Source organism: Syngnathoides biaculeatus, chromosome 4 (assembly GCF_019802595.1).
Source record: "Syngnathoides biaculeatus isolate LvHL_M chromosome 4, ASM1980259v1, whole genome shotgun sequence".
Lineage (NCBI taxonomy): Eukaryota > Metazoa > Chordata > Actinopteri > Syngnathiformes > Syngnathidae > Syngnathoides > Syngnathoides biaculeatus.
In genome coordinates, this window is record NC_084643.1 from 3,064,661 (window position 1) to 3,074,738 (window position 10,078).

The 10,078-nt window shown below is 46.7% G+C and overlaps 2 protein-coding genes across 2 annotated transcripts; one reads left to right on the forward strand and one right to left on the reverse strand.

Annotated features, from left to right (window-relative positions):
- Positions 1-8: 8 nt before the first annotated feature.
- On the reverse strand, positions 9-5,537 carry ciao1 (cytosolic iron-sulfur assembly component 1). The gene is made up of 7 exons (XM_061817219.1): positions 5,122-5,537; positions 3,803-3,951; positions 3,608-3,719; positions 1,836-1,924; positions 1,556-1,757; positions 1,412-1,481; positions 9-403 (listed from the first exon to the last, which is right to left on the reverse strand). Exons 1-7 carry the CDS (start codon positions 5,258-5,260, stop codon positions 169-171), a joined length of 996 nt encoding a protein of 331 aa, XP_061673203.1. The 5' UTR covers positions 5,261-5,537; the 3' UTR covers positions 9-168.
- A 403-nt stretch (positions 5,538-5,940) lies between these two features.
- Positions 5,941-8,703, forward strand: tmem127 (transmembrane protein 127). The gene is made up of 3 exons (XM_061818323.1): positions 5,941-6,593; positions 6,686-6,850; positions 6,997-8,703. The coding sequence occupies exons 1-3, from the start codon at positions 6,356-6,358 to the stop codon at positions 7,305-7,307; spliced, it is 714 nt and encodes a 237-aa protein (XP_061674307.1). The 5' UTR covers positions 5,941-6,355; the 3' UTR covers positions 7,308-8,703.
- Positions 8,704-10,078: the final 1,375 nt, after the last annotated feature.

The following is a 10,078-nucleotide window of genomic DNA, read 5'->3' on the forward strand; positions in this document are numbered from 1 at the left end:
TTTGTGAGCCTTTATATAAACATTTGGATCCTCATCAGATGAACACCATATTTCCATTTTTTTTTTTTTACACCATAAGTACAATCATGTTTAAGATAAACGTGAGGTGAAAGTTGAAGGGTGAGATCGGCTCAGCAAGACGTGGGCAACGGAAACGTGGACCACGTTTCAGTCCTGATCTTTGAACCTCCAGACGGCGATGTCTCCGTCGTCGCTACAAGAAGCCAGCAGTCCCGCTTCTTTCGGATTCCACGCCACGCAGTTAACATCCTGGCCGTGAGCTTTGGGCACGTGCGCGACCAGCGAGAAGAGCGGCTGGTCGGGGTCGGGCGTCGCCTCCTCCTTAAACACTCGGACCGCGTCGTCGCCGCTGGCGGTTGCCAGGGCGCCGGTGAGACGACACCTGAGGAGAACGCGGGGTGACGCGTTCATGGGACTTGCGAAGAGCGTCCCGATGCGTGCTCATTATTGTTAAGTAAGCGTCACTTAAAGCTCCACTGTCATGCCTATAAACATTCTAAAATAGATATTGTAATGAAAAATACATATGACATTATTCACTTCAATGTGTATACGAAAAAATAAATAACAGGGGTGAGCGTGTCATCCATGCGCAAAGTTGCGAAAGTCTAATTCGACATCCAAGTGGTCGTCATATTGCCTGCAACGTCATCAACAGATGTTACATCGGGCACTTGCTATGGGACACGGAAGCTCTTTTCGAAGAAGAGAACATCCCACAATCGAGTGAAGTGACCGGGGCAATAATGCCCTATCGTTTCAAGCCATATTTAGATGATATGCTCCCCCGACAGTCTGTAGCATACTCGGCCACGAGCGACGACAACACTAATCTGGGCTTCGGCTGGGGTGGCTGATTTCCATTTATCATTTTATTGTCCAACGCCAAACACCGCCGACGATGGCGCACTCAGCCGCGAGCGACGACACATTTAGCACCCCTTTGTAATGTTCTGAGAGGATAATGTCCCCCCCCCCCCCACCACCACCAACTATTGTTTTTTTTGACGAGCCATACAAAAATAAGGGTGCAACTGTGCCTCACTGTCTCGCGAGCGCCACCCTGCCTGCACCTAATAAGATGATGCGCTTTTTACGCGTGTTAAATACTGGAATTGCACCCGCATCTGAGAGTGCGCCTTTTAATACAGCCGTGAAAATACGTACGTCAAAAAGGTGTGGTGAAAAAAACGGATGGGTCCATTCCGGCTGCCGTTTTTTTCCATCAATAACGTATTAAAAATCGTGCATTTCATGACGGTGGAGCTTTAAGTTCTCTCTGAGCACTGAAAAGTATTCAAGCAAACTGGTGAAACGAGGCATTAAAACGGAGCGTTGCTACTTTAAACGGTGAGATGAGAGGGGCGGGGTGGTGCAAGGCCAGCCTTACCAGTCAACGTCATAGACCGCGCGCCCATGGAAGCCCGACAGCGTGCACACACACTTCCACGCCGCGTCCCCTGGTCACAGCAACAGTCAAGCTGGTCGCCGCCACGAGATGGTGAACGTTTTCATTTTGCCAACGTCAACTCACCTTGACCGCTTTCGGCGGGAAATTCCTTCCATATTTTCACAGTGCGGTCGTCGCTGCACGACGCCAGCCTCTCCCCGGTGGCGCTGAAGGACAGATTCCACACGGTGGACGCGTGGCCCTGCAGCGTGGCCTGACACTCCCAGTCGTCGTCCACCTCTTTGTAAATGCAGATGTTGTTGTCGTAGCTCGCCGAGGCCAGCAGCTGCGAAGCGGCAAATACATCAATACGACTTCAGTCGGGAGCCGCGGAAGTCGTCGGCGTCGATGAAAAGCGACTCACTTCCTGCGTCGGGTGCCACGCTACGTGTTTGACATCCTGCGTGTGGGAGTTCAGGACGGTAACGCACTCGTAGTCGTCCTCCTCATCCACTGGGATGCACAAATGGTGGGAAATCATTATTTGGGCCGTACAGTGAAAGCTCGCTAAATTATGTGGACCGGTTTTGCAAAGTTCCCCTAGTGTTCAGACCGAGACATTACACACCGGAGATAACACATGGTACAGTCTGAGAAAAACATCCAGTTGCAACTTCAAATATCAGGACAAGTTGGTCATCTGAAAATTTGCTACATGTGAGAGAATCGTGTCATTATTCTTCAGAAACTTTTCTTGGACACGGCATGTTGAAAACGTAATAAATGATCACTGTTGACACTCAAGAAACTAACCGGTGTGACGGTCTGAGCGCTCCCCCGTGCTGAAAAGTCTCCTTGTGGTGAATGCGCATGCGTTACTAACAGGGGAACGCTGGGTACGTAGCGGACGCTGACTGGGAAATCCCCCGGTCTCAAAGTTCCCCTTCTCCTACATAGAGGGAGCTAACATACGTTGCAACCTAACCTTGAAACAAACGTTGGTAAAAAGATATGCACATATATGTCTGTTTGGGGCGGCATGGTAAAGAGTTGGCCTCACAGTTCTGAGGTCCCGGGTTCGATCCCGGCCCCGCCTGTGAGGAGTTTGCGTGTTCTCCCCGTGCCTGTGTGGCTTTTCTCCGGGCACTCCGGTTTCCTCCCTTATCCCAAAAAACATAACAACGTTAATTGGACTCTCTAAATTGCCCCGAGGTGTGATTCTGAGTGCGACAATTGTCTGTCTCTATGTGCCCTGCGATTGGCTGGCGACCAGTCCAGGGTGGACCGCGCCTCCTGCCCGTTGACAGCTGGGATAGGCTCCAGCACTCCCTGCGAACCTTGTGAGGATAAGCGGCAAAGAAAATGCACGGATGGATCTCCATTCACTGTGTTCGTCTTTCTGAGATATCCATAGTGAACATGAACACTCGGCGACAAGTTGTCGAATGGCACATGTTGAAGCACGGATGGGGATGTTTCAGACTGGCCGGAAGTTTAAAGAAATATGCGCACGTGCGCATTAATCACAAGGAGCCCTCGGACCGACAAACCGGCGATGAAACTGCATGTCGCGGGCATTACTGCTATGTCGAGATATTCCCAAAATGTTTCCCTACTGTGCAATATTTTCGAAGCATTTTATGTTTGTAAGTCTTTTTTCTATTAGGGCAGATTGTTACATGTTGTGGGGTGCATCTGGATCGTGTCTCCTGTGATGAATTCACTTTAAAAATCGATTGTGACATTTCATTCACACACACTATGGATCTAAATGTGTGCCACCAGGATTTGAATTTGAAATGTAAAGTGATCACATTTTCAAAAGTTGTATTTCACTGTAACTTTTCAATGTCAACAATTCAACTGGCTACAATTCCCCCGTCTGTGCCACCAGGCAAGGTTACTCCAGGTCAGAACCGAACAGCCAGCCAATCCAATGCTTTCTTAGTGTGCGATGTCACGTGACGAAGAAAGCGTAACTGGATTGGCTGGCTGTTCTGTTCTGACCTGGAGTAACCTTGCCTGGTGGCACAGACGGGGGAATTGTAGCCAGTTGAATGGTTGACAACGAAAAGTTACATTGAAATACAACTTTTGAAAATGTGATCACTTCACATTTCAAATTCAAATCCTGTTTTCTGTAGAATTTCAAATTCAAATCCTGGTGGCACATACTGTATTTACTTCCATACACACCTTCCCAAACCCAAACGCTTTTGTCCCGACTGCATGTCGCCAGCAGGTTTCCCGAAGGGGCCCACGCCACACATTTCACCTCATTCTCATGGCCCTCCAACACGGTCAAGCTCTGAAGGGACAAGCGGGGTGGGGGGTGGGTCCTCGGTCATTTCCAAAGAAGACAAAAAAAATGCCTACAAGATTAAATCAAACCTCAAATTCTTCGTTTTTCTTCTTCCAGATGCACGTAGTGGCGTCAAAGCTAGCGGAGGCCAGATAGTTCCCACAAGGAGACCACGCCAACTTCCTCACGGTGCGCTGGTGGCCGTCCTCCAGCACACCCTTACAGACCCACGAGTCACCTGCGCATAAAAACAATATGAGAATAGAGCTCGTGCACCTTTGTCATAAAATCACGTGACTTTTGTTTACGTCGCCATATTGACGGTCGAGCTAAGCATTGCTCAACGCTAAGTCAGTTGGAGAAGACACAGAAATATGTCTTATAGCACGACGCCCAAAGTCTTGTCTGATACCGTCAGACATTTAGAAGGTGATAATAAATGACGGTACGTGGAAAAATTAGATAAACTCGGCAGAGACGCCAGATTTAATGCCGAAGTCGATGTTTTCGCCGATAAGAAATTGGACCGTTAATTCGCTTCCGCTTGTCTTGGACAACTGGATCTACACATGGATCTGGTGAGTAAGTCGTCCAGATTTACATGGACAAGTTTGAAAGTGTATAAAAGTCTGAATTCATACGAATACTTTGTTGCTGGATCTGTTCTCATCAGGAATAAATTCCACATAGTGACGGTTTTGACGCCTTGTGAACGCGTAATCGTGTTCGGCGACACGTTAACCTTTGCCGGAATCCAACGATATTTTCAGCAAGTATTCAATACAAATACAAATATTTAAATAAATGACCCCTGGTTTTACACAAACTCGCATTCATTTAATTGCCGAAATCCATCAATATTTCGACATTTTCTGGTCTTTTCAGGTGCTGTTCCATAGAATGATCTCTTTGAATATCTGTCTCGTCTGTTGTGACAACCAACAGCACAACAGGGCTCGGGTATTGTAAATATTTTCCTCCGGTTCAACATCACCCACAATGTCGAGGAGCTCTTTTTGACCGGCAATATGGCGCCGTGAAAATTGTGACGTCACGTGCACGAGCTCTTGGCAAATGTAAGTCATGAAGGATGCAAAATGGTAGACTATTGAGGTACAGTATATTCCCAGTTGTGATCTTTACAGCCCCAGCTAACTAATTTCACTTTATACTAGCACAAATAAGGATTGTGCAATTTGAAAGTATATTAATTTTACTAAATAATCCCCAAAAGTTCCCAGATGACATTGTGATTGCAGAGAGTAAGAGGAGGAACATTTAGAAAGGTCAGACATCGCACAAGTGCGTGAATGACGACGGGGAAGTGGGAACAAAATGATCATACTTTCCCCTTCATGGATTGATTCAGAATAAGAACAACAACAACAACATCAACAAAAAAGCTCACCCTCTCGTCCCCAGATCCGGATGGCCTTGTCGCCCCCACACGAGGCCAGTAGAGTCCCGTTCGGACTCCATCCAACGAACCAGCACCGAGAATCCGGATGCGCATTCAGTCTCTGAACTAGAGTTAAATCGTCCTTCATGGCTCGAGAGGCAGCTGCGATATTTCAATTGGATTTACTGACTAATGGCGAATGTGACGGACAGAAAGCCCACGGTCGACTGCACGCCACTGCTAAACAATCAACTCGTCAAACACCTTGGTCTCGTTTCATTAGCGGAATATTAATACTAATATAGAAATAATGTGAAAATCTCGTAATTATGCCACCGAAAAAAAATACGAAAGTTTTTAAAAAAACAGCTCCTGCGGAAACGGCGCCATGTTTAGCTTGTTTTGCGCAGTGCATTGTGGGACACAAAGTACTGATAGTTGTAGTTTTAAATTTCGTACAAAAATGGCACAAATTGTGTGAAACTATGTAGGAATAAAACAGTTCATAAATAAACATAGATATGTTTGAAGGCAGGAAATGTGATTTGAAATTCTTGATATTATATCCCGAACGATAAAATTGAGTAATTTTAGATTTTTTTTTTATAATCATCAGCCCATATTCAAGTGAATTAAAATAACCACAAAGGTAATTGATGAGCAACGATTCAGAAAATATGTTATATGGTATTTTTTTTTTTTTTAAGTGAAGCAAAAAAAATTTATTCAACGATTTCTAAGAAAAATTGACACGTGCAACTTTTATCTTTGCCAATAGGGGTCAGCACTCAGCATTATGTGCGTAGAGTCCAGTTGAGCAGTGGCGAAGAAGAATGTGGTGAACAAGGAAGTCAATAAAGCGACAGGAAGCCGTAGTCGATCTCCTTTTGTTTCTTTCTTTCTTTCTTTTTTCATCCCATTCGCTATCGTTTTTAGACTGTTATTCGGAATAACGAAAAATCTGTTGTCAGTTTCATTCTCTGTATTGACTTTGTTTTTTGTTGTTTTTTTTTTTTGAATGGTTGAAGGTGTTTGACGTTAGTGCTGAGCTAGTTGTGTCGGCTACGAGAGTGCTAACAGGCCGGAGGCCGTCTGCTCGGTTCACCGCTTGTCGGCCTTCCTTCGAAAGTGAAACATTTGGTTTCGAGGTGGGACGGCGGTGATCGAAACGTTCTTTCGATAGCGTTTAGTGTAGCCGGTGTGGAATCGTTAAGACCAACAAGCTTCCGCAGACCGGACGAGTATGTATGCCCCTCCGGGTTCGAGCCTCCCTGGAGGCCGGAGAAGGAGAGGGGGCAGCCCTTTGCCCAAGCAACCAGAACGGAGCCTGGTCTCGGCTCTGCCCGGAGCCCTTTCCATAACCGCCCTGTGCACGGCTCTGGCGGAACCAGCCTGGCTCCGGATTCACGGAGGGACTTGCCCCAGACAAGAGCTCGGAGTGGCGGATGTCTTAGGCTACGTTGACCCCAAGCTCCTGGCCGGTGAGACCCAGGACCTGGTCTCCACACTCGTTGTGTGTGTGTGTGTGTCTATGGGCTTGTTCAGACTTGTTGTTCTGACTTTGTCTCTGCAGAGTACTGCGTGAACCCGCAGGCCATATTGTTGCTGCGAGTGATCGCCGCCTTCTGCTTCCTGGGCATCTTTTGCAGCCTGAGTGCGTTCCTCCTGGATGTGTTTGGACCCAAGTACCCCGCCCTCAAGATCACGCGGAGATACGCCTTCGCCCACATCCTCACGGGTCAGTCGCCTCCCTGCCACCGCTCGCTGCTTCCGGGCATCATGCTAAGATTCTTGACTTCCATACAGCATATGCATAAATTGATTCTTTCATATTCACCGTATAGCTTGCAGATGCTCTATAAACTGTGACCCCCTCCCTTACAGTTCTGCAGTGCGCCACCGTCGTCGGCTTCTGCTACTGGGCCTCCGAGCTGGTTTTGTCACTGCAGCAGCAGAACAAGAAAAACCACGGCTCCCTGGTGTACGTCGCCTTCGCCATCAGCTTCTACCTGGTGGCGGGCGCCGGCGGGGCCTCCATCCTCGCCACGGCCGCGAACCTGCTGCGCCACTACCCCAGCGAGGAGGAGGAGCAGGCCCTGGAGCTGCTCTCCGAGATGGAGGACAGCAGCGAGACGTTTCCCATCGAGTACGACGTCGGCAACCAGTTCCAGCCCCCGCCCGCGTACACGCCTTGATGAGCGGCGGCGGGGGCCACATGTCTGCTTTGCAAATACCCTGAACCGTTGAGCACGGCGCGTGCGGCCGTGCGCGCACGCTACGCGACTGACAAGCGCTTTGGGTGCATGAGAGCGTCGAAATGGTCGAGAGTTTCACAGATGCATGTAAATGGCTGTTAGGGCTCGCTTCTTCATCTAAAGCACCGGTGTCAAACCCAAGGCCCGGGGGCCACATCCGCCCCGCCCCGTGATTTGATGTGGACCCGCGAAGGCAAATCTGAGCTGTCAAACTTTCACGATTCTTGTTAAAACCTGTGCAAAAATTTCAAACTTGTCATATCAGAAATGATGAGACTGAGGTATTGCAAGTGTTTTTGTCACCAAACATCAACAATAGTTGGAAGAAACAATACCCTTGATTTCTGATGCCAAAAGTAGTTCACAAATTTAAGGTGTAAAAATGATGAGGCGATTTAAAGATTTTTTTTTATGGTTTCAGTCGTAAAAGCCCTCTGAGAGAAACCCTAACTGCAATGTGGCTCACGACAAAAATGACCCCTGACCCGAGTCATAGTGTTCTGAAGCAGTGGTCCCGAATATTACAGTATGTAAACCAAACTATTGTTTCTTAACAAAAACGCTTGCAATAGCTCAGTCGTATCATTTGTGATCTGACAATGTTAACATTTTTGTACACGTTTGAACAAGAATCCTGGAAGTTGACGCTTATGATTTGCCTTTGCGTGCCACATCAAATCATGTCAGTGGGCCAGATCCTGGCCCCCGGGCCTCCAGTTTTGACACCTGTGATCTAAAGCAAGAGTGCTCCACGTGGCCGATGAAGTTATTGATGGAGCAGCCTGATCCATACCGATTTTCTTATCACTTTTATCCGAGCGGGTCTTGTCAAGCGCCGGTTGATTGGCGGCGCCGAGCGTGTTCCGGGCTGAGGCGTGAGGGTTCTTTTTGTCTGACGGTTCAACAAAACGTAGGTGCTTCGGTCGCACTTAAAAGTACAGGAAGGAAAAACACCTGTGGCATTTTTTGTTTTGTATGAAATAACAAACGGCCCTTTTATTTATTGATTAGTTCGACGTCTGGCTTTTGCTTCACTGTCGCCGGTTTCGTCTTGCGTGGTCACGTTCTGTGCGTGACAAAAGCCAAACACGTTTTCTGTGCTTTGACTCGCCACCACTGAAAGCGTTTCAACATTAAAATGAGATGAGAAGCCTCGCTGCATTAGTTTCATATTTTCTAAATTCATCTTTGTTCCGTGTGAGATGGTAGTGTCTCATTTCTTGTGAGCTCTTTCGTGTGTACTGATCTTAGAACCTTCTTCTCGATCAAATTGTGATTCATGTGGTGAGCCAAGTTGGTTTTGTGCTTTTTTTTTGTTTTGTTTGGTTCACACAGTTCCTGCTTGGTATTTGTGCATTTCAGGTTATGTGTTTGTCACTATGTAAATATTGTTTATACATTACATACATTAAAAAAAAAAAAAAAAACCTCCAAACTCCAATGGAAGTACTTGTCTTGTTTTTTGGCATTTCTCACTACAAGTTGATTTTATTTAATGTACACTATATGTTGTGTCATTATCCAACCCGCTCATCCTCACAAGGATTGCGGGAAAGCTGGAGCCTATCCCAGCTGGCTTCGGGCAATAGGCGGACTACGCCCTGAACTGGTCACCAGTCAGTCGCAGCGCAAATATCTACACCATCACTGAGCGGGAATCGATCCCACGCTGCCTGCGACAAAGGCAAGGCGTGTGTACCACTACACCATCAGTGACTTTTACCCTGATTGTATTTTATTATTTGGACGTTATTTATGCACGACTACAATGGATTTGAAACAGACAAGTTGTGGAAACTCTTACCATCCATCCATTTTCTTTTACCGCTTATCCTCACGAGGGTTGCTTGGAGTGCTGGAGCCTATCCTAGCTGTCAACGGGCAGGACGCAGTGTCCACCCTGAACTGGTCGCCAGCAAATCACAGGGCACATGGAGACAAACAGTCGCGCTCATAATCTCATCTAGGGGCAATTTAGTGTCCAATTAATCCATCCATCCATTATCTTTGCCGCTTATCCTCACTAGGGTAGCGGGGAGCACTGGAGCCTATCCCAGCTGTCAACGGGCAGGAAGCGGGGTACGCCCTGAACTGGTTGCCAGCCAATCGCAGGGCACATCGGGGAAAAAAAAGCCGCACTCATAATCTCACTTTGGGGAAATTTAGAGTGTCCAATTAATGGTGCATGTTTTTGGGATGTGGGAGGAAACCGGAATGCCCGGAGAAAACTCATGCAGGGACGGGGAAAATATGCAAACTCCACACAGGGATCGAACCTGGTTCCTCAGAACTGTGAGGCCAACGATTTATCAGCTGACCCACCGTACCGCCCAATTTGAAACCCTATCTGTTAATTCCGGTACTATCGTATGTTATTTGTATGTGCCAGTTGATGAGCCAAATCTTTAAAAAAATAATAATCATAATTAAAAAAAAATAGAGATCAATCACATTTTTTTGGGAGACATTCATAATTTTGGGGTTTAATAAAACAGATCTGTTGTTTCTATTTTCCATACTTCCCACACTTCCATCGAGATTCTTCCACCACAACCACAGTATAGAATCAATAAAGACTGAAGATTACAATCAGCTTTTTTTTTTTCAAATAAAGCAATTTATTCATTACAAACATATAAAAGCAACAAAACAATATATAAAACTTTCAGTTTGAATAAAACCTCCAAATGCGTCACCGCAGATGTAGATTC

Bases quoted from the DNA above. Each gene is read 5' to 3' on its own strand.
- ciao1 (XM_061817219.1), bottom strand. From the start codon at position 5,260: ATGAAGGACGATTTAACTCTAGTTCAGAGACTGAATGCGCATCCGGAT. The intron at 3,952-5,121 runs GTGAGCTTTTTT...TTTTATGCGCAG, and splicing joins CCGGATCTGGGGACGAGAGG to GTGACTCGTGGGTCTGTAAG. The intron at 3,720-3,802 runs GTTTGATTTAAT...TTGTCCCTTCAG, and splicing joins AGAAAAACGAAGAATTTGAG to AGCTTGACCGTGTTGGAGGG.
- tmem127 (XM_061818323.1), top strand. From the start codon at position 6,356: ATGTATGCCCCTCCGGGTTCGAGCCTCCCTGGAGGCCGGAGAAGGAGA. The intron at 6,594-6,685 runs GTGAGACCCAGG...TTGTCTCTGCAG, and splicing joins TGACCCCAAGCTCCTGGCCG to AGTACTGCGTGAACCCGCAG. The intron at 6,851-6,996 runs GTCAGTCGCCTC...CCTCCCTTACAG, and splicing joins CTTCGCCCACATCCTCACGG to TTCTGCAGTGCGCCACCGTC.